General features: G+C 39.1%; 1 protein-coding gene across 6 annotated transcripts; it reads left to right on the top strand.

Annotated features, from left to right (window-relative positions):
- The first annotated feature begins 397 nt into the window (after positions 1 to 397).
- On the top strand, positions 398 to 17667 carry git2a (G protein-coupled receptor kinase interacting ArfGAP 2a). 6 transcript variants are annotated; one of them, XM_055048936.1, is made up of 21 exons: positions 398 to 758; positions 4571 to 4704; positions 4904 to 5016; positions 6109 to 6214; positions 6699 to 6785; positions 6884 to 7014; positions 7101 to 7195; positions 8059 to 8104; positions 8450 to 8501; positions 8580 to 8652; positions 9100 to 9197; positions 9299 to 9410; positions 10142 to 10260; positions 10331 to 10480; positions 12190 to 12438; positions 13123 to 13209; positions 15442 to 15524; positions 15635 to 15829; positions 16041 to 16172; positions 16515 to 16578; positions 17362 to 17667. In XM_055048936.1, the coding sequence occupies exons 1-21, from the start codon at positions 707 to 709 to the stop codon at positions 17572 to 17574; spliced, it is 2391 nt and encodes a 796-aa protein (XP_054904911.1). In that variant the 5' UTR covers positions 398 to 706; the 3' UTR covers positions 17575 to 17667. The 6 variants fall into 6 exon arrangements, with proteins under 6 accessions (XP_054904911.1, XP_054904915.1, XP_054904912.1 ...); XM_055048940.1 differs by lacking the exon at positions 12190 to 12438; XM_055048937.1 differs by lacking the exon at positions 13123 to 13209.
- The last annotated feature ends 464 nt before the right edge of the window (positions 17668 to 18131 follow it).

Below are 18131 nucleotides of genomic sequence, written 5' to 3'. Positions count from 1 at the left end.
ACTTCATCTTTTGTTAAATGTGGTGTTGTTAAGTTCAACAATGACTGTCAAGGTTAATAAATAGCATCCTGTTCTGGATTGGGACAATTGTGACCCCTGCTGGACCTTTTCAAAAGGTGCCTGGATTATGCTCACCTCCTGTGTAGAGGTACGTAAAATCATGTTAACTCTTCCTGAATGATGCCTATCAGGTTGTGTGGCACCTGATATGTTGCGTTGTATTTATCTCATGTTCTTAGATATAGATCTAGAATTCAATAGATGATAATTCATTCAGTGTACACCAAGTTATTATCAGGGGGCGTCACAGTTACAGCGGCCTGAGTTTTGCTTCCTGACAGTCAAGACTCAGGGCTTAGTAACTCATGTTAGTAGGTCACAGTCGCAGCTGCTCCTTCTGCTGTCTAGCAGAAACTGAGGGGTAAACTCTCAAATGGGCGCAGGCTAGTAAGCGAGGCAGGTGGGTGCCTAGTCAGCTGTATGGCAGGAGAGAAGCTTATTTTAAATCTTGAGAGCCAAGGTTCTCATGCACAAACTCTAAGGCGAGCAGCGGCTAATGAAAGTATTTAGGTCCTTGTTTGTTTTCATTTATTTATTAGCTGAGTCTAGCTAACGCGGAAGGCGTCTTCCTCCAGCGCAACCAATGGTTATGGTAACGGGTTTAATGCTCTGCACCTTTTAGAAAGCATTTCCTGCAGATTTAAGGATGTCTAAGCGCCTGAGAAACACTGAGTTGTGCGCCGATTGTTGTGTTCCAGGTAAGACCATTCACACTGAGGGGTTTACTTGCATTTAATATTATTAATCTGATGACTTTTGGTTACTAATCCTTGATCGGATTATACCTGCCGCCCCGCTGTGCTTTCTTCTGCTTAGTAGTTCCTGCCTGCTTTGTACACAGACTAGTGATGTGCGTAATTGTATCAGAGCAAATGGCACAGCCAGATTTTCCGATCTTGAATTTTAGCATATGTTATAAAGTTTTAGTAGTCAGTGCCATGTTTGCTCTTTCAGTCTAATGTGAGCATGTGAGGTTCTTGCCTGCTTTCAAATGTGTAAGTCACCATTTAAGGTTTGGTGCAATTAGGCCCTTTTAAATCTGATTTATAAAATTGTTTACTGATAATAAAAAGGGAGCTATAGAACTCTCCCAACCCCAAGATAAACAAAGCAACAAAAATAACCTAAAAATGGATGCAAGTATTTTTCATTTTTATAATTGTGTGCAAAGTCTACAGGAGCATTTATGATATTATGAATTTTTGTTCAAATTTATTGAATTTATAATAAATGTATCACAGGCTGAAGTTGCAGCACTAAGAGCTAAGCCAGCAGCGTATATTATCACCATTATTGCCAGTGGCAGAAGTGGTAATATTTTAATAAATTATAACTTCCCTTTGTTAAACACTGCAATCTTTAGTTCAGACACAGTGCATCCGGTATTCAGACTACAAAGAGGATACTGTAAGTTCTTTTGATCAGCTTCAAAATGTGATTTTCAAAGTTTAGACGGCAGTATTTGAGTTTGAGTTTATTTTATTCAGAAGATTTGCAGGACGGTCTTCTATTGTGATATAAGCAAAAACCCTCCTATCATCTTGGTTCTGTTTATTGAATATAACTAGAACTTTGGCTGCAGTGAAACTAATTAGTCATTCGTTGAGCTTATTTCTCTCTCTGGCAATAAATCTCGTTAGAGTGTAATGGGCTGATCAAGGTATGCAAAGGTTTAAAAGTCACTGCTTCAAAATTGCTAAAAGTAAGTATGTTAGTAACGTTACGTATGTCAAGTATGACATAAGAACTAACTATTTAATCTGAAGGATGGTTCAGATTATATCTGACATTTTTACCCTATGACCTAGGGTAAAAATTAGGACAGATGCAATATTTTTAAAGCTGAAAATGAACTGTATATTTTTTTGTCTCTTGATTCTTTTCAAAGCCTATAAAACATTGTGACCTAGAATCACAAAATGTATCTTAGTTTACTTTTGAGGTTGGAATAAATATGAATCAGCTGACCTGTAACACTAACAGTCTCTTTATTTATCCTTCAATAAGTCTCACGTGGGACATTGTAGAATATATTTTTACCATTAAAGACAACAAATATGGGTTAATACTGCAGGTAATTCATGGAATTAGTATTTAAACTTTTTCTTTAAACCTTCTTTTTGGTTTAGGGGGACATTAATCTGCAGACAAATTGGCTGATTCAATAAATTCTCCTCTTCTTTTGGGAATTTAAAAACAGTAAAGCTCTACATTTTAGGTGTGGTATATTGAACTGAAGAAATACCATCCAATCCAAAATCGTATCAAGTAGTTTTAATCAATATTTCATTCAATGAGACTCTCAAACCAACCCAGACCAACTGCAGTCCAACATGAGTTGAATGGCATCTTTTTGCCATTCAACTCAAGTTGAATGGCAAAATGTTGAATGTAAATTATAGGCCTGGGAGAGACTTGGAGTGAGCTTTCACACTGAAATGGGCCTGTGAAAGCGGAACAAATAATGACTGCATTGTGTCTCAGATACTTTTCAAAACTTCCATTCGAAGGAAAAAGAGGTGACGTGATGTTTTTCAGAAGTCACAGGAAGCAAAACAGGATGCAAAGCGAATTGACTGCTGTTCTTACCAAACAATTCTTTTATTGTTATACTGTGTTTGATTTACCAGAAGAAAATCGAATGCATAGCTTCCCTTTCTTCAAAAATATTAAGCAACTATCTTTTCCTCTTTATTGGTAAATGGGAAAGTTTGCGAAGTATGCAGGACCTCGTCCGTCATCTTGTCACTCGGATTAGTTAACCCTGGGGGTTTCGTAGCAGCTGCCCCAGCATATGGCTGGCACCGATTGTTGAGTGTTAATATTTTTAGAGTTTCAGGATGTGGCATTAAGTTTAGCAGCTCTTGTTGAGAAATGCGTGAAGGAGGCATGTCAGCAAGTTCCAGCAGAGGCTTATTAAATGGAGAAAAAGCGAGTCCCAGGAGACAGAATCTGAGCGCCAACCCCAGCAGCTGTTGCTCCTGCACCTCAGCTGCTACTTAGACATTTACAGTCCTCAGTGTCTGCCCTTTCACAAAACCAGGCACTCAGTATGTCTGATAGTTTAGACCTTGTAAGGATCTTATGAGTTTATTTGGTTTTTAACTCATGTTTGGTGTCAGAAAGTTTCTCTGCAGCATAAAGACAGTAGTAGAGCAAACTGTGTTACATCTCTCTGTTTCTGTTTGTGGCACCGTGCATAACTTTCACATGTGGCTCATTTCTATTTCTCATTTCTCTTCTGCCTGAACACAGCAGTGAAAGAGGAAGCTGCTCTGTCAGAAGGTGCTTCCACCTCTAACTGCTGGTCCTCACTTCCTTTTTAGAAACTTTTTACACACTGCACAGCCTCACTTTAACATGCAATTAAAGCGGCTTTAAGGAACTATTGCAACAATACAATATACAATGTGTATTTTTTTCTCCTTTGGTTGCATTTGCATGCAGACGTTCTTAGAGGTAATTATAATAGTAGATTGATGAATATCTACTCCCTCCATCCATCATCAATGAAAAGAAAAAAAAAGATGTGCTGTGGTCACTTCGCCATGGCAACGGCAACAAACATGCCAGTGGTTCTTAGATGTAATTATAATAGTAGATTGATGAATATTTGAGATTTTAAACAGAGACAGACATCTTTAAAAAATCAGACTGTCAAAAGTTAAAGAAATTAATTTACAAAACATAAAAATGTAATAACTTTAATTTGTTTCATGCACAGAGATGTATATTAGTTTAGTTATAGTGGTGGGCATTACTATCTGCTAGACAACTGTCAGACCAGCAGACCTCCCCATGATTATGTATGTTTACCCTTCTTAAACATAACAATTCTGTGTGAGCTGTCGGACATTACTTTTTGTGTAGTGACTCTAACCTCGGCACAAAATATGAGTTTTGTGTTTGTGGTATGCATCTTGGTGAAAAAAAAGTACTTTGTTTAAAGCCTGTGCATTTTCCTTAATGGCTTTGCAAGATGTACCCAACCCTCTCTGCCAGTTTGAAAGTAATTGGGATTTATCAGTCTGTGAAAGGTTGCAAAGTCATTTCTAAGACTTTGGGATATCAGCAAACCGAAGTACATGATCCGCAACTGGAGAAAATATGCAGCAGTGGTGAGTCTTCCCAGTAGAGGCCAGTCAATCAAAATTACTCCAAGTACATAACCAGGAGGTCTCACAACAACCCAGAACAACATCTAAAGAACTGTAGGCCTCACCTGCATTATTTAAAGTTCAAGATTTAGAAACAGGAGATTTAGAAACATACCCGGCATAAATGGCCTCCATATGAGAGCTGCAGCGACAAAACCACTGATGACCAAAAGGAACAAAACATCCCCAACTTAAACTTCCCCCCAAAAAGATCTTGATAACAAGTGTGATGTTGCATTTGACTGAAACCCAGCACAGCACTTTAGAATCTAACCATCATACTGACAGTCAAAAATGCCGGCGGTCGTGTGATGGTTTAGGTCTGATTTTGACTTTATCTTCCTGTCTTTCAGAGCCTCGCTGGGCCTCCGTGAACAGGGGAGTGCTGATTTGCGACGAATGCTGCAGCGTTCATCGAGGTCTCGGCAGGCACAGCTCCCAAGTCCGTCACCTGACGCATTCCACATGGCCTCCAACGCAGCTTCAGGTTAATGACCCTCCACAGAGCGATAATCCTGATTTATGTTCAGCTTTGCTTTCAGTACTGTTCGGCACGCCGTGAAAGTGTCTTCTCTACAGACCAAGCAGACTGGAATGCCTTGACGTTACACAGCACATATCTTTATAGTTGTAGTTATCATTGGATGGGGCACGTTTTAAACAATTGTCTGTTTTACTCCGTCTAGATGGTGCAGACATTATACAACAACGGTGCAAATTCAATATGGGAGCACTCCCTTCTGGACCCTGCATCTGTGATGAGTGGAAAACGTAAAGCCAGTCCTCAGGACAAACTTCAGTAAGAGCTTTTGTTATGTTTTTCAGTCTTTGTTTGTGGAGCATCTATGCTGTGGGGGTTCAGTTTACCACTTGGCCCATTAGTGCCCCTATTTTGTACCCTTCCATCCGTTTCATAGCCCTCCACTTATCAGATGCAATATTTAGTTAGACATCACATTTTGAGAGCCATATATTCACATTCTGCATGCCAACAATATTTTTGGCCAGTTGGTTGGTCTGCAGTGGCCCCATGATGCTCGCCATATGCGATGCTAAAGCTTGCAGAACACGATGAAAAAATTGTAATGATGGGGAAAGAACAAGCGTCAGGAAACTGATTACTGATCAGAATTGATGCAGACATTACTATATTCAGCTAAGATATTGTGTCCGTATGTTTGTCTGATGTCATGCATGACTTATTTAGAGTATGAGTAACGAATGTGCATATCTGTGCAGCCGATCAAATGCTCTTTCCTCACACTTAGTTGTGGAGATAATGGGGCGATCTAAGCAAATTAAATTTAAAGTGGACATATCATAGTTTCAAATCCTTCATTTTCACATATAAATCATTCAGTTGTGGCCCATATAAAGTGGAGCTGCGATGCTTTGATCTGAAGTCCTTGTTATTGTATCCACACAAACCCATTGTTTACCCCAGTTCTGAGATGCTTTCCATCCCACCCCGTTTGGACACTTTTGTAATTTGATAGGAGAGATACAATTTTAAACTTTTTATTCCCAGATTTATTAAAAGATCTCTCATCCATCCAGCCTTACATGTTAGAGAAAGAAAATGGTACCAAAATTTGACAGTTAAGAATATTCGACTGTCTTATAAGGCAGGTACAAAATAATCAGAACTTTTAAAGGTTGTACATTTGAGGTAAAATGACCTGCACAAACACAGGAGATAACAAAATTCAGTATCCTTGGCAAAAATGAAAAGATCAATATTGAAATGAATAGCAAACGTCCCTGAATTAAGATGTAGTTGTTGTGTTTTCACAGATATAGTAGTTGTTGTGTTGGACAGATTTCATGATGTTATCGCTGAGAGAAAAAAGATTGCTCTTTACTCATTCATTTCATGTTTCTGTTTCAAAAGCCCGAACAAATCTGAGTTTATTAGAGCCAAATATCAAATGCTGGCATTTGTCCATCGCATGCCGTGCCGTGATGACGACAGCTCTACAGCAAAGGATTTAAGCAAGGTAAGAAGAAATAGCTGGGGAGCAATGTTGCATATAAAATATTTTTTTATCAAAAATAACCGGTTCAATTCATATAAGATTTTAGTTTATACTTTGCTTTTTAGAGTTAATGAGCTTCTATTTAGTAAAGCATGACTTCTTGTTTCCTTGGTGTATAAATATAACCTGGTGCAGGATTAGGTTTCACAACCACAAAGACAAAGGAACATACTATTAAAGAAAGGCAGTTGTCTGTTGCTCTTCATGAGGATTATTCTGTATTTTTTGGAACAAAACTTTTGACAGAAACTTTGACAAAGTTTGGGGACCCAAAGATCCTGGAATCTTTGGGTCCTCCGGTTGCTGAAGCAACAATTTCATTTTAAGGTTTTTGTGCAGGTATTTATTACAGGATGCAAAAATAATGTCGTACGGTTCTTAGATGTTTGATTCTTTAGCTTGTTGTGTTTGTATAATGTATGTTTTTATCTAAATTACTTTCCAGCAACTTCATTCGAGTGTGCGCACAGGAAATCTCGAAACTTGTTTGAGGCTGCTGTCTCTGGGAGCACAAGCTAATTTTTTCCATCCAGTAAGACTTGTTTTTTCATTTTAATAATTTGACTTAATTTGTGTGTGTGTGTGTGTTCTTTCTCACCGTGTTGCTGATAATTGATGCACCTCTTCCAGGACAAGGGAAACACTCCTTTGCATATAGCTGCAAAGGCAGGCCAAGTCTCTCAGGCTGAACTGCTGACTGTGTATGGTGCTGATCCTGGAGCTCTAGACAGCAATGGCAAAACTCCCATTGACCATGCAAGGTATAGCCTCTTGTTATTAACAGTTTATGTTTTTAGTCTGGATCTATGCATCTTTAACTGTTTGTGTTACTGCTGTGTTTTTTCAGAGAGGTTGGTCACTATGACCTGGCAGACAGGCTGGTGGAGATTCAGTATGAGCTCACTGATCGACTGGCGTTTTATTTATGTGGCCGAAAACCAGGTAAGCAGTGACAGAGATTTGTAATCTGCTTAATTGGTCGGTGCATGTTTTGGTAATTGTATTTCATTATCTGAAACCAGTAATGAAAGTATTGAGAGATTATACAGCAGAGGTTGTGATTTTCTTTCCTTTCAGGCTCTGTTCAGACTTGTACTTATTTTCTTGTCTGATTTTGACAAATATTTAAGAAATAAAGCGAGAAAAGAAAAAAAAGCAAGCACAAGGCAGCTCAGCGTGCAGCCAAAAGATGCTAAAGAGTGATAATGTTATGGTTGGAACCTGAACTAAGGTGTCATTGCATAACACAATATCCATGCTAGACAGTAGTGATAACAAAGTCCAGTTATTAATCAAAGGCAACTCTAGACAAATGGCTTTTTCGACTTGATTTAAAAGAACTCAGTGCTTCAGTATTTTTTTTTCTGTAGGTTTATTCCAGAATAGTGCAGAATAAAAACTGAAAGCTGTCTCAACTACATGCTTTATATTAGTGAGCTGTGCAGTAATTGCACACATCACTTTTATTATATATAATTGGTTTGTTTTATTTTTGAACGTTTGAGTGCACTACACTAACAGGTTAGATAGAAGAAAAGTCAAAATACTTATGCAGAAATCAATTATCAATTTAACCCAAACTGCAAATTCCACCACAATTGAAAAAGAGAGAAAAACAGCATTATGCCAGTTAATATGGTGTATTTTTACCACAGAAAACAAACAACCATTTATTTTCTTTCTTTAATTATTCATCTGATCAGAAAATTCAACAGACAAAACATGTAGGTCCAGGCTTCATCTGAAATTACTGTTAGTCATGGTTCTGCCAAATAAATCCGCAACTGTCCTCTTGACCCATTTAGATCATAAAAATGGCGAGCACTTCATTGTTCCCCAGATGGCTGACAGGTACGTTCCATTCATCTCGAGGGTCTTGTCTTCGTTTACATTGATGCAGTGCAGTCGGGCACATTTTAATGCCTGTGTGGCTCTTTGCTTAACCTGGTTTAGAGGACCCACTCAAGTTACAGTTTTAGCAAATAATGCAAAAATGTATGCTGTAATTTCACCTCAGTCTGAAAATTGCTCTTCAGAACAGTGTGCTTTTAAAATTACATTTAAATTGTATATTTGAACTTTTTCACTTGCTCTCTTTTGATGGAGCAGAAATGTGTAAGTATAACTTGGTTAAACAGTAAAGTTGGGTGAAATTCATCTGCATGTAATTGTAAAAGTTACCTTTTCTCTTCGTAGAAGCCCAGATTTAACAGAACTTGCAAAAGCCGCAAAGAGAAAACTGCAGTCAGTGAGTACTTGTCTTGCCCTTGGCAGTTTTATTCATTCAGTCTCCTTAAAGCTAAATGTGCTTTTCTTATTTATTCAGCTCAGTAATCATTTATTTGAGGAGTTGGCCATGGATGTGTATGATGAAGTGGACAGACGAGAGACAGATGCAGGTAAAGGAGAAATAAGTGTCTTTTAACCCTCTGATGCACATCTTTTTGCAATATCTTTGTGATGAAACGTTTTCATCACTTCATATTCCAGGTATTCCTCAACAGACATGTTATTGATATCATGCAATTATGATTTTTAATTGTCCTTTTACACATTTTAAGAAATAGCATGTTTTATATTACTACCCCATTCTTCCATAAGTGGGTGCAAAGTGACCTGCATTCATTTCCTATTTAATTTAATGGGAATCTTTGTTTCTTACCAGCTCTGACTGTCCAAAAAGTCCCACTCATGGAAGACTGGATAGACAATATGTCATCCATCAGAGGGTTAATTAGAAAAACTCAGTGGTTTCATGTCATCAAAGTGCCATTTTTCTTTTTTGACCGGCTTGCAGTAAGGTGCAGCTTTGCACACATCCATCGTCTGTATGTCATTGCTTGCAGTGTGGTTGGCAACACAGAATCACAGCACCTTGGTGTCAGAGACAACTCTGGTTCCTTTCCTTCCTGTAAATCCAGAGTATTCATCAACAAGAAACCAGGTGAGTCAGCGTCACAGAGACCGCTGCAGGTTCTGCTGCAGGTGCTTTTTTACTGCAAATTTAATCTTGGTACAGTTGTATAACTGGTTATTTTTCTTTAGGGACGACAGAAGCTCGCAAGATTCAATGCACATGAATTTGCAACTCTGGTCATTGATATTTTAAGCGACGCCAAACGCAGACAACAAGGGAATTCTGCCGGCAGTCCGAAAGGTCTGTATCTTCCTCTTACCTTCATCCAGAGTGCTGCTGACTTTAAAAACTACAGAAAACTACAAAAGTACTCACACTTGCCTGAGCATCATAACATTTTGGGACATTACAAGGCTATTTGTAATTTGATTTCACTATAAATTTTTTATAAATATGCCTTCTAGGTTTAATTTAAAAAGCACAATGTTCTGCAGAGGGTGAGAGATTGAACCTTTTTTCTTTTTTGCCTACATGCAAAATGTTATGTTTGAAAAATTTACACTTCACATCCCTTTGAACACATTCTCTACCATAAATCATAGTGGTAGCAATATTATGCTGTGTTCCTTCATTTATGATTTCTTTCAGCTAGTATTTATTATTGAGTTAAAATAAAACATGAAATGAATTGCCCATCTATTGCCATCCAATCTGACTGAACTTGAACTTTTCTGTGCAGAAACATGGGCTAAAGTTTTAGCCTCATGATGTGCAAAGCTGGGCGAAACAAACCCGTAGTGACCTGCAGATGTTTTAATTAAGTATTGCGTGAGGGGTATGATTACCATCAAATATTTACAACTATCAGCTACCTTGTTCTGGTAATACTCCAGAAGCAAATATTGAAGGTTGTAGAATTACAAAATGTGGGGAAGTTCAAAAGAACTTCCCCACAATACTGAATACTTTTGTAAGCCGCTGTATCAAACGGATCGACACTAACCATGCGATTTTGATCTTGTTTATTCCAGACAATGTTGAACTCATATTAAAGGGCGTGGCTGTCAGACACAGCAGTGATTATGACAGTGTGGCTTCAGATGAAGATACAGATCAAGAGCTCCCTTCAAGCAAAGGAGACAGAACCAAGGTATTTGACCACTGAATGAGGATAGATGCTCCCTGCTGGTGGACTTGACGTTGACCTGTTTCCTCAACAGAGCCTGGACTCTGACATTTCTGATGGCCCTGTAACTATGCACGAATACATGGAGGTGAAAAATGCGCTCACTGCCTCCGAAGCTAAGATCCAGCAGCTCTTAAAAGCCAATGACGATCTGAACGACGAGCTGAGGCTGATGCAGAAAAAGGTATCCCCCGCGCTGCACCAATGAGATCACTAACCCCGGGGGTCGCCGACTGGGAGGGTGGGGGAGTTTGTGGAGACACAGAGCAGCTTCTGGAGCGCAGTGTGAGCGCTCCCTGGTGTTGGAGGTTGTGAACTGATCGGTCAGTGAGATTGAATCGGTCAGCCTTCTTTTTGACCAGCATGTTTCAGAATCTTAATTAAAAACTCATTTTTTTTTTTTGTTTCTTATTTTTTACTTTATTTTTGTTTGCTTGACTTTCAGCAAAAGCAAAGCGTCATTTTAAATTTTTTTTTCCATTTAATAACGAATTATATTTTCATTGTGTTATCAGTTGGAGTGAATGTTATGGCATCTAATGTTACTAACAAGCATGTTGTAAAAAAGCATGACACAATTTACCCTGGATTTTAACGTTTTATGACACAATAGTGACTAACGAACCATGTATGTGTGTGTGTATGTTGCTTTTCCACATATGCTGTCTTTATATTTCAAAATGTTGAAAATGTTGTTTTGTTGCGCTTTCTAAATGGTTAAATTGAACTGAAAGATCCTGGTCAAACAAACTTGGAACCCTGTTGCTCTGGTCTTTAATCTGTGATTAAATCACACAAAGTGATCCACTGGCATGTTGAGCCACACCGGTCTTGATATGCGCAGACAAAAAAATAGATCTTATTTTCTCTCGTGTTGCATATGTTTTGTAAAGTTTAGAGTATCAATATTTGTATTTTCTAGAACCTGTTTGTCTAAGACTTGTTAATGGACCCATTAGGATAAATATATGCCTCTCTGTAAATTAAAATATTTTGAAAGGTTAATTTATTTTAGTTAATTAGTTAAAAAAAGAGAATCACATGTCTTAAAGATTAATTGCACACAGACATATTTCAAACTTTGACATGACGTGTACCTGTACTTGGACTTCATTTTTGTGGATGGTAGCAGCCAATGTCCACATTTATATAAAGTACTGTTAAAGCAAACCAGTCAATGCTTATAATTTATTTTATTTTGACATGTAATGTGGCCTGGACATGTTCTTTTTTTCATATCATAAACATATCAGCTCTCTGAACTTAAATCGGAGACTTTATCCTCCTTTCTCTTACCAAATCCTTCCTTCCCTCTTTATGTCAAATGCAATTTGCTGCATTCATTTTGGGGCCAGGTTTTGCTTTTCTTCTGAGCCTCTTTTTTATTGTTTTTGAGTCTGTTCTGTAGCTGCAGCTTTGTGCAACAATCTCTCGCTTGCTTACAACTTGCTTTGCATTTTGAGACCAAGATAAAGTCCTTTTTCAAAAACAACGTCCAGGGAATATGGCAGACGCGTCTGCATGAATTTGTTTTTACAGTAAATGGTAACTACTGAATGCTGACATTATTTAAACTGTATCTGAAGCTCTGACAATATTTCTAAATGTAGTTTTATGCAGTGGAGTAGATTAGTCTTTCGGAAATCTAGATTTTTAAAACATTTTGTCATTAAAGCAGCTTCAGATTTGTTTGTGTGTTTGAAATTCTTAATATTGACAAATATTTGCTAAATTAATGCCACATTAAAGTGTTGCCAGGATCAAATTTAAGGTGAAATGTGTAGAAATTGTAGGATAAAATCAGACGGGGTAAGCTTCACAGAACTAGCAACAGGGACTAAAGCTTGCCTTGCTCAGAGCGCCTTTTAGTGTACTGCTGACCGTCTCTTCCAGCTGCAATCTCTGCAAAGCGAGAACACCTCTCTCAGGCGGCAGGTCACAACAAATGTCTATCAGACCCCCAGCGGTACAGACTACCCTGACCCATCCAGCCCCTCAGCCCTGAAACGCCGGCAGTCTGCGCGGGCCAGTCGGCCCATGTCAATGTATGAGACGGGCTCAGGCCTGAAGCCCTATCTTTCCAAAGGGGAAACTCCTTATCCAGAGGAGGGTCTCCCCAGCCTGCAACCCTTTCCGCCTCATGTAAGTAAGACCCGCTCCCTGCAGCTTCCTCTCCACTGCTCACTTCCGTTGTCTTTCCCCCCTCATTTCTTCACCTTGTCTGCAGTCATGTCGCTCTGCCCTTGTGTTTTTATTTGATTTGACTTGCCACAGGGTATTTAGCTGCATCGAAGACTGAGATTCATCAAAAATGTCAATGCCACACATTTGTCTTGTTTCACCGTGTCCAGTTCAGAATCATATCTACGCTGTCTCGGTTTACTGGATTGCTGCTTTATTTGGACAAACTGTATTTGTGGAAGAAAGGTGATTAGCTTTGGATTTTTGTACTGTTTTATGTTGATGTGCATTAAAGCTACCGTATAAACACTGCGTTTTGTAATGCATGATGCTCGTGCACACACACACACACACACACACACACACACACACACACACACACACACACACACATTTGTTCTGATTTTCAATTTCAACAAGTCATGGTTACATTTGAATGCAGTTAATTCAGGATATTTGGAAAAATCTTCACAATTACAATCAATTCCTCATTTAAACCAACATATTTCATGTTTATAGGTTCTTCTTAACTCAGCCATTTTGTCATTATTACCACTAGATTTATTCTGCCTGGGGAGATGTCCATCTCCATATTTTTTTACCTCACACTTTTTCATTGAAATACAATTTAACCTCTGTCTTCAGACAGAAAGGGGTGCATTTGTGAACTCTTCATCCCTTCCTTCATTTCCATCCACCCTGTCTTGGTCCAAGGACGACACTTCTCAAACGGTTAAGTACATTTGCGCTCGGCCTGCATCCTTGTGGGACACGGCAGATCCACTTGGAGTCTACTCTCTGTCCCTCCTTCATAAGCTTCCTGTGCTCTCCTGCCATTTATCTGCCCTGCTGCATGAGCCGACCTCCCACTGGCTGCCGTCACTAGCATCATCCTCAGCGCACCGTTAACCAGTGGGAAGGCAGAGTGTTTTGCTGTGCCTTACAAAAGCATTCATTCCCCTTGAACTCGCTTCTGTCTGGTCACGTTACAATTTACAGACATTGACAGACTATGGGAAAGACCAACACAAATTAGTAAAGAAATAATTTGCAAATAAAATTGGAAAAGTGTGCAATGCATCCGCATTCAGCTTGCCTTATGTTGGGGCCGTGTGTAAAATAGTATTTTTGGGTAAGGCTGCATCTGTTTTGCTTTTCTCAGGCTGGACGGAGGGCATTGGTAATCATACATTTATTTATTGTTTGAAACAGATTTTCACAGTTTTAAGACTGGGCTTTGACTGAACCATTTTATCAAAGCTCTGATTTGATATTTTCCTCCTGGATGGTGAACCTGTGCTCAGATATGTCAACTCTGACCAGCTTACCTGGGACTGCTGAAGTATCTGCACAGCATGATTTGGCCGTCACTATGTTTCACCTACAGGGTTAGTGTTTCAAAACAGAGTGTTTAGCATGTTGGCCAAAAAAAGTGTCTTATAACAAGACCACATACTTCCACCTGTTTGCCGTGTCTCTTTCATGGCGTTTAAATGTAAGTTTTTGGGGGGTTTTTCTTCTAACAATGTTTTCCCTCTTGTCACTCAAACTGAATTACTTAGAATTTTTTTTTTTATGCTAGATATCAAGGTCAGAATAAAGGGGTCAGAATGCAAATGAATGCCATATTTTTTAGATTTTTGAAAACAACACAGTTATGCAGTAATTACTGCTGGTTTATCACACCCACGTACCCCCCGCACGCACACACACATACCTCCAAACACACACACACACACACACACACACACACACACACACAGTATATATATATATATATATATATATATATATATATATATATATATATATATATAGAGAGAGAGAGAGAGAGAGAGAGAGTACAGTAGAGTTTGAGTAATTTGGAGAAAGAAAAAAAGTCAAAGGTGTGAATTCTTTTGTAATGAAGTCAAAGCCTGATACCTGATTGTATCTGCTGAACCTTGAATTGAAAGGTGAATGGAAGCAGCTGCTTTTGTGAACATCATATTCTACATTTTAAGGTAAAATGGAAGGAAATTTCACGTTTATGAAATCTTAGTTAGGTATTTTTATTTATTAAATTATTTTTTTTACATTTTAGCTTCCTGTTTATCTTCAAAAACATTGTAACTTAGTTTAATTTTGTCCTGTGGGTGACAGGTTTTGCAAGAAAAGAGAAAAATCTCACATCTGTAGTTGCCAAATGTTTTGATCCAGACAGGTTTATCTGAAAAGATGAGTCAGTGACCAAGGCAGAACAGACATTTATGTCATGTCTGAGTGCAAGACAATTTCCTGAGGTGAGTTATTTTGTCTGCATTCTTATTTAGATTCAGATCTGGATTCGTTGAGAATGTGGAGACCTTGCGGTTTGTGAAAATTCTAAACAGGCTTGCAAGACGTGATTGTACTTGTAAGTCTCTGCACTTCTGGAATCTAAAGCTAAAAAAAATTCTTTAACAAAACCTATTACTGCAGGAAAGCGTGTCCTTGCAGCAGACTTTAGCTAAACATTAAGTCGTTTTTTTCTGCCATCAATTGTATTTTCAGTATGAGTTTTTTTTTTTTACTACACGTGAATAACTACCAGTAGCTCTTTCTTTGAATGGTTCGATCTTCAACTCAGGAATTAGCAAGCTCCCTTACACTTCTGGTCTTTTTAAGCTGGGTTATGATGTTGCTAAAGCACAGACATGGCTTCACACTGATTTTAACAAACCTTCTGAACTTTGTAAATATTCTTTTTTCCTAATATCTCTTTTCCTTGCCTGTATTTGATGCTCTGGCTTCAAAGCTTTGCTGGCCTGTTTTATTCAGCGCTGCTTTTTATTCTGAATGAATTGAACACATCCAGCAAGCAGAGGTTTTACATTAAGACTATTTCATTTATTATTGGATAGTATAGTCTAGATATTGGATAATATAGTATAGATAGTATAGTCTGCAGCGTGTTGTTTATTTTATTGCAAACTTTCTCTCCAGACCTCAAAGCTGGAAAAGCAAAGCAGCGTGCCAGAAAGCGACTATGACAACACATTCAATGACTCAGAGATGGATGATTCTGGGTGAGATGATATGTATGCTAGCAAATCAGAAGTTCTGCACCTTTTATGCACTTGAATGAAACTTTAGGTGTCGCTCGTCTTTTTACTCTCTTTGGCTTTTCCCTCTGCAGCTTTGGCAGGAGGGGGAGGCTGAGGAGTAGTGGGTGGCTTGGAGAGGGGAACAACTCCATCCCTGAGCTGGAGGATTTGCAGACGGAGTTGGACCCCACGCTGCCAAGCACGGAGGACGTCATCCGCAAAACGGAGCAGATCACCAAGAACATTCAGGAGCTCCTGCGAGCTGCTCAGGATAATAAACATGACAGGTCAGGCTGAAGGAGAGCACACGTTATTTTCAGCCTCCTTGTCCTTTCCTCCATTTCAAACCCTCCTCCATTGATCATTTTTCAGTTAGTTTGTTATTTTGATGCCTTTTGTCCACTTTTCCCTGCCAATATTTTCCCCTTCTCATTCTGCCTCCACCCGCGCTGTCCTGTTGCGATACTCTTTGGCTTCCCCATCCTTCGCCGTGTGTAGACCATGTGAGCGTGAGGGAGTCCGACGACTCCGTCACAGCCTGGGATGTTTCAGCACTCTGGTGCCATGGGCTGAGAAGGCCTCCTCCCCCCTCCAGCCTCTCAGCCTGCGGTCCCCTGACCCCACTTCCTGGTACTCTGGCCTCTGTCCCTGCCTCCCAGGCACAGTTTTATTTTGCTCTTTCCTCTATTTCCTCTGCTCAGTCTCACCTGCTAATAAGCTCTGCTTTTTGTGCCTCTACATTGTTAAATTGTCTTCTGTAAAAAAAAAAAAAGCTTTGTGGTTGATTGCTTCTAATATGGCATGTTACTTTGAAACAATTACTTCTGTCTTCATAGCTTCTAATGGCTAATAATGACCATCGTAGCTTGTTATTTGATTAGTGTCAGTAATAATATAAGTTTGTGTATTGTTAATTTAAGTTTGATGTGAATGTGACAATGTTAAACTCATGAAAAGCCTTTTTCGTCACAGCTTTGCCTCCTGCTCAGAAAGAATCCATGTGGCTGTAACAGAAATGGCTGCCCTCTTCCCCAAGGTTTGATAACATTTTTTGCATTTGCAGTCAAAAATTATTGTATGCATTCATCGTCAGCATGAACTTTTATCATAGTTCTGGGATTTTAATGATGCATCTGGCCCCTTGTTTTGTGGTAGAATTAACACAACACAATAACTGGGTGTCTGGGTTTGGATTTATTGTGCATTTCTTTCTAAATCACTCTGGGTCAAAATTATACATACAGTCCTTGAATTCTGAATTATTCCCTACAGTTCATAGCATTTATGGGTGTGTGCTGAACTCCAGAGGTGGATAAGGGGTGTAATATTGCAAGTTCAGCTCTTTCATCTCATCAGACCATGAAAAGCTTTTCTTCAAAAGGTGTTCAGTCTCTGTGGGCAGCTGCATATTTCAGTCACTTTTGAAGGTGCTGATTTTGGGGCAGAGGCTTCTTTCTTGGTCACCATGTTGATGTTGAGGGTGAACTGAGACAATAGGACCAGTCCTCCAGAATCTTCCAGTTCATAATGGGCTCAAGTCTTGGGTGTTTCCTGGGTTGTGTCTGAACATCCTAACCAGCTCATCTTAACTGAGCAATCTGGGTTAACCTTTGAAACTTAAACACCGGGTCTGTTCAGCGGCCAGTGATGCTGCATTCACTGCACAATGGTTAAAGCTTCAAAATAAGATTCATGCCAATGATGAGTGCAAGCTTCTGAACTGTATCTGACATGCAGAAAATGGTCCACTGTCTATGTTAGCTTCATCCTTTTGTAACCCACAAACCTGACTGTGGTTTTTTTTTGTGTCTCCGAGCAGAAGCCACGCTCAGAGATGGTGAGAGGATCTCTGCGCCTGCTGACCACAAGCGCCTGCCGCCTACAGAACGAGTGCCGGAAAGCCGTGCCTTTGGACGGCAGCTCAGGGCCGGACATGCAGCTTGTCACCCAGCAGGTCATCCAGTGTGCTTATGATATCGCCAAAGCCGCCAAGCAACTTGTTACCATCACAACAAAGGAGAATACTAACTAAACAGCCCCTGGCATGCCCCAAAGCCACCATCTCAGTATTGTTCCTATACTTTCAGTGACTGAAAAAAGCAAATAAAAAAATATTTTTAATGTACTGTGGTATATGCATGTGCTTTTTTTTTTAAATTTAAAAACAATACTGATTATATCGAAAGAGAAGGGAAAAACAGTGTAATGTTATACAATGTATTTAGCTGTTGTTGTAGCACAACTCCTCTTAAGGTAACATTTACAAAAGGCACATCTGTATTGCTCTATTATAGAGTGATTGTGAAACATCTTTACCCAGCTTAAAAGTAGCTAACAAAAAGAATGAAGCACATTAGACTGCATGCTGAAATAGGTCAACAATAACTGTCCAAACCATGTTTGTTTGCTATATTGAGGGTTCCTACACATTTAGAAACTCTGAACAGATTAAAAGTTACCTTATTTCTTTGTCTTTTCGGACTGTATAAATGTAAAACGTTATGCTCACAAACAACACCCATTGTTACTCTGGTGGTTTGCCTGTTGAATGTGTTAGCCATTCCTATGTTTGCCTTTTGGAATCTAAAA

The sequence above is a fragment of the Poeciliopsis prolifica genome, unplaced genomic scaffold, assembly GCF_027474105.1.
Source record: "Poeciliopsis prolifica strain line A6 unplaced genomic scaffold, Auburn_PproV2 SCAFFOLD028, whole genome shotgun sequence".
NCBI lineage: Eukaryota > Metazoa > Chordata > Actinopteri > Cyprinodontiformes > Poeciliidae > Poeciliopsis > Poeciliopsis prolifica.
This window is presented reverse-complemented; position numbering and strand designations above follow the sequence as displayed.

Bases quoted from the DNA above. Each gene is read 5' to 3' on its own strand.
- git2a (XM_055048936.1), top strand. From the start codon at position 707: ATGTCTAAGCGCCTGAGAAACACTGAGTTGTGCGCCGATTGTTGTGTT. The intron at 6,215-6,698 runs GTAAGAAGAAAT...ATTACTTTCCAG, and splicing joins CAGCAAAGGATTTAAGCAAG to CAACTTCATTCGAGTGTGCG. The intron at 6,786-6,883 runs GTAAGACTTGTT...CACCTCTTCCAG, and splicing joins AAGCTAATTTTTTCCATCCA to GACAAGGGAAACACTCCTTT.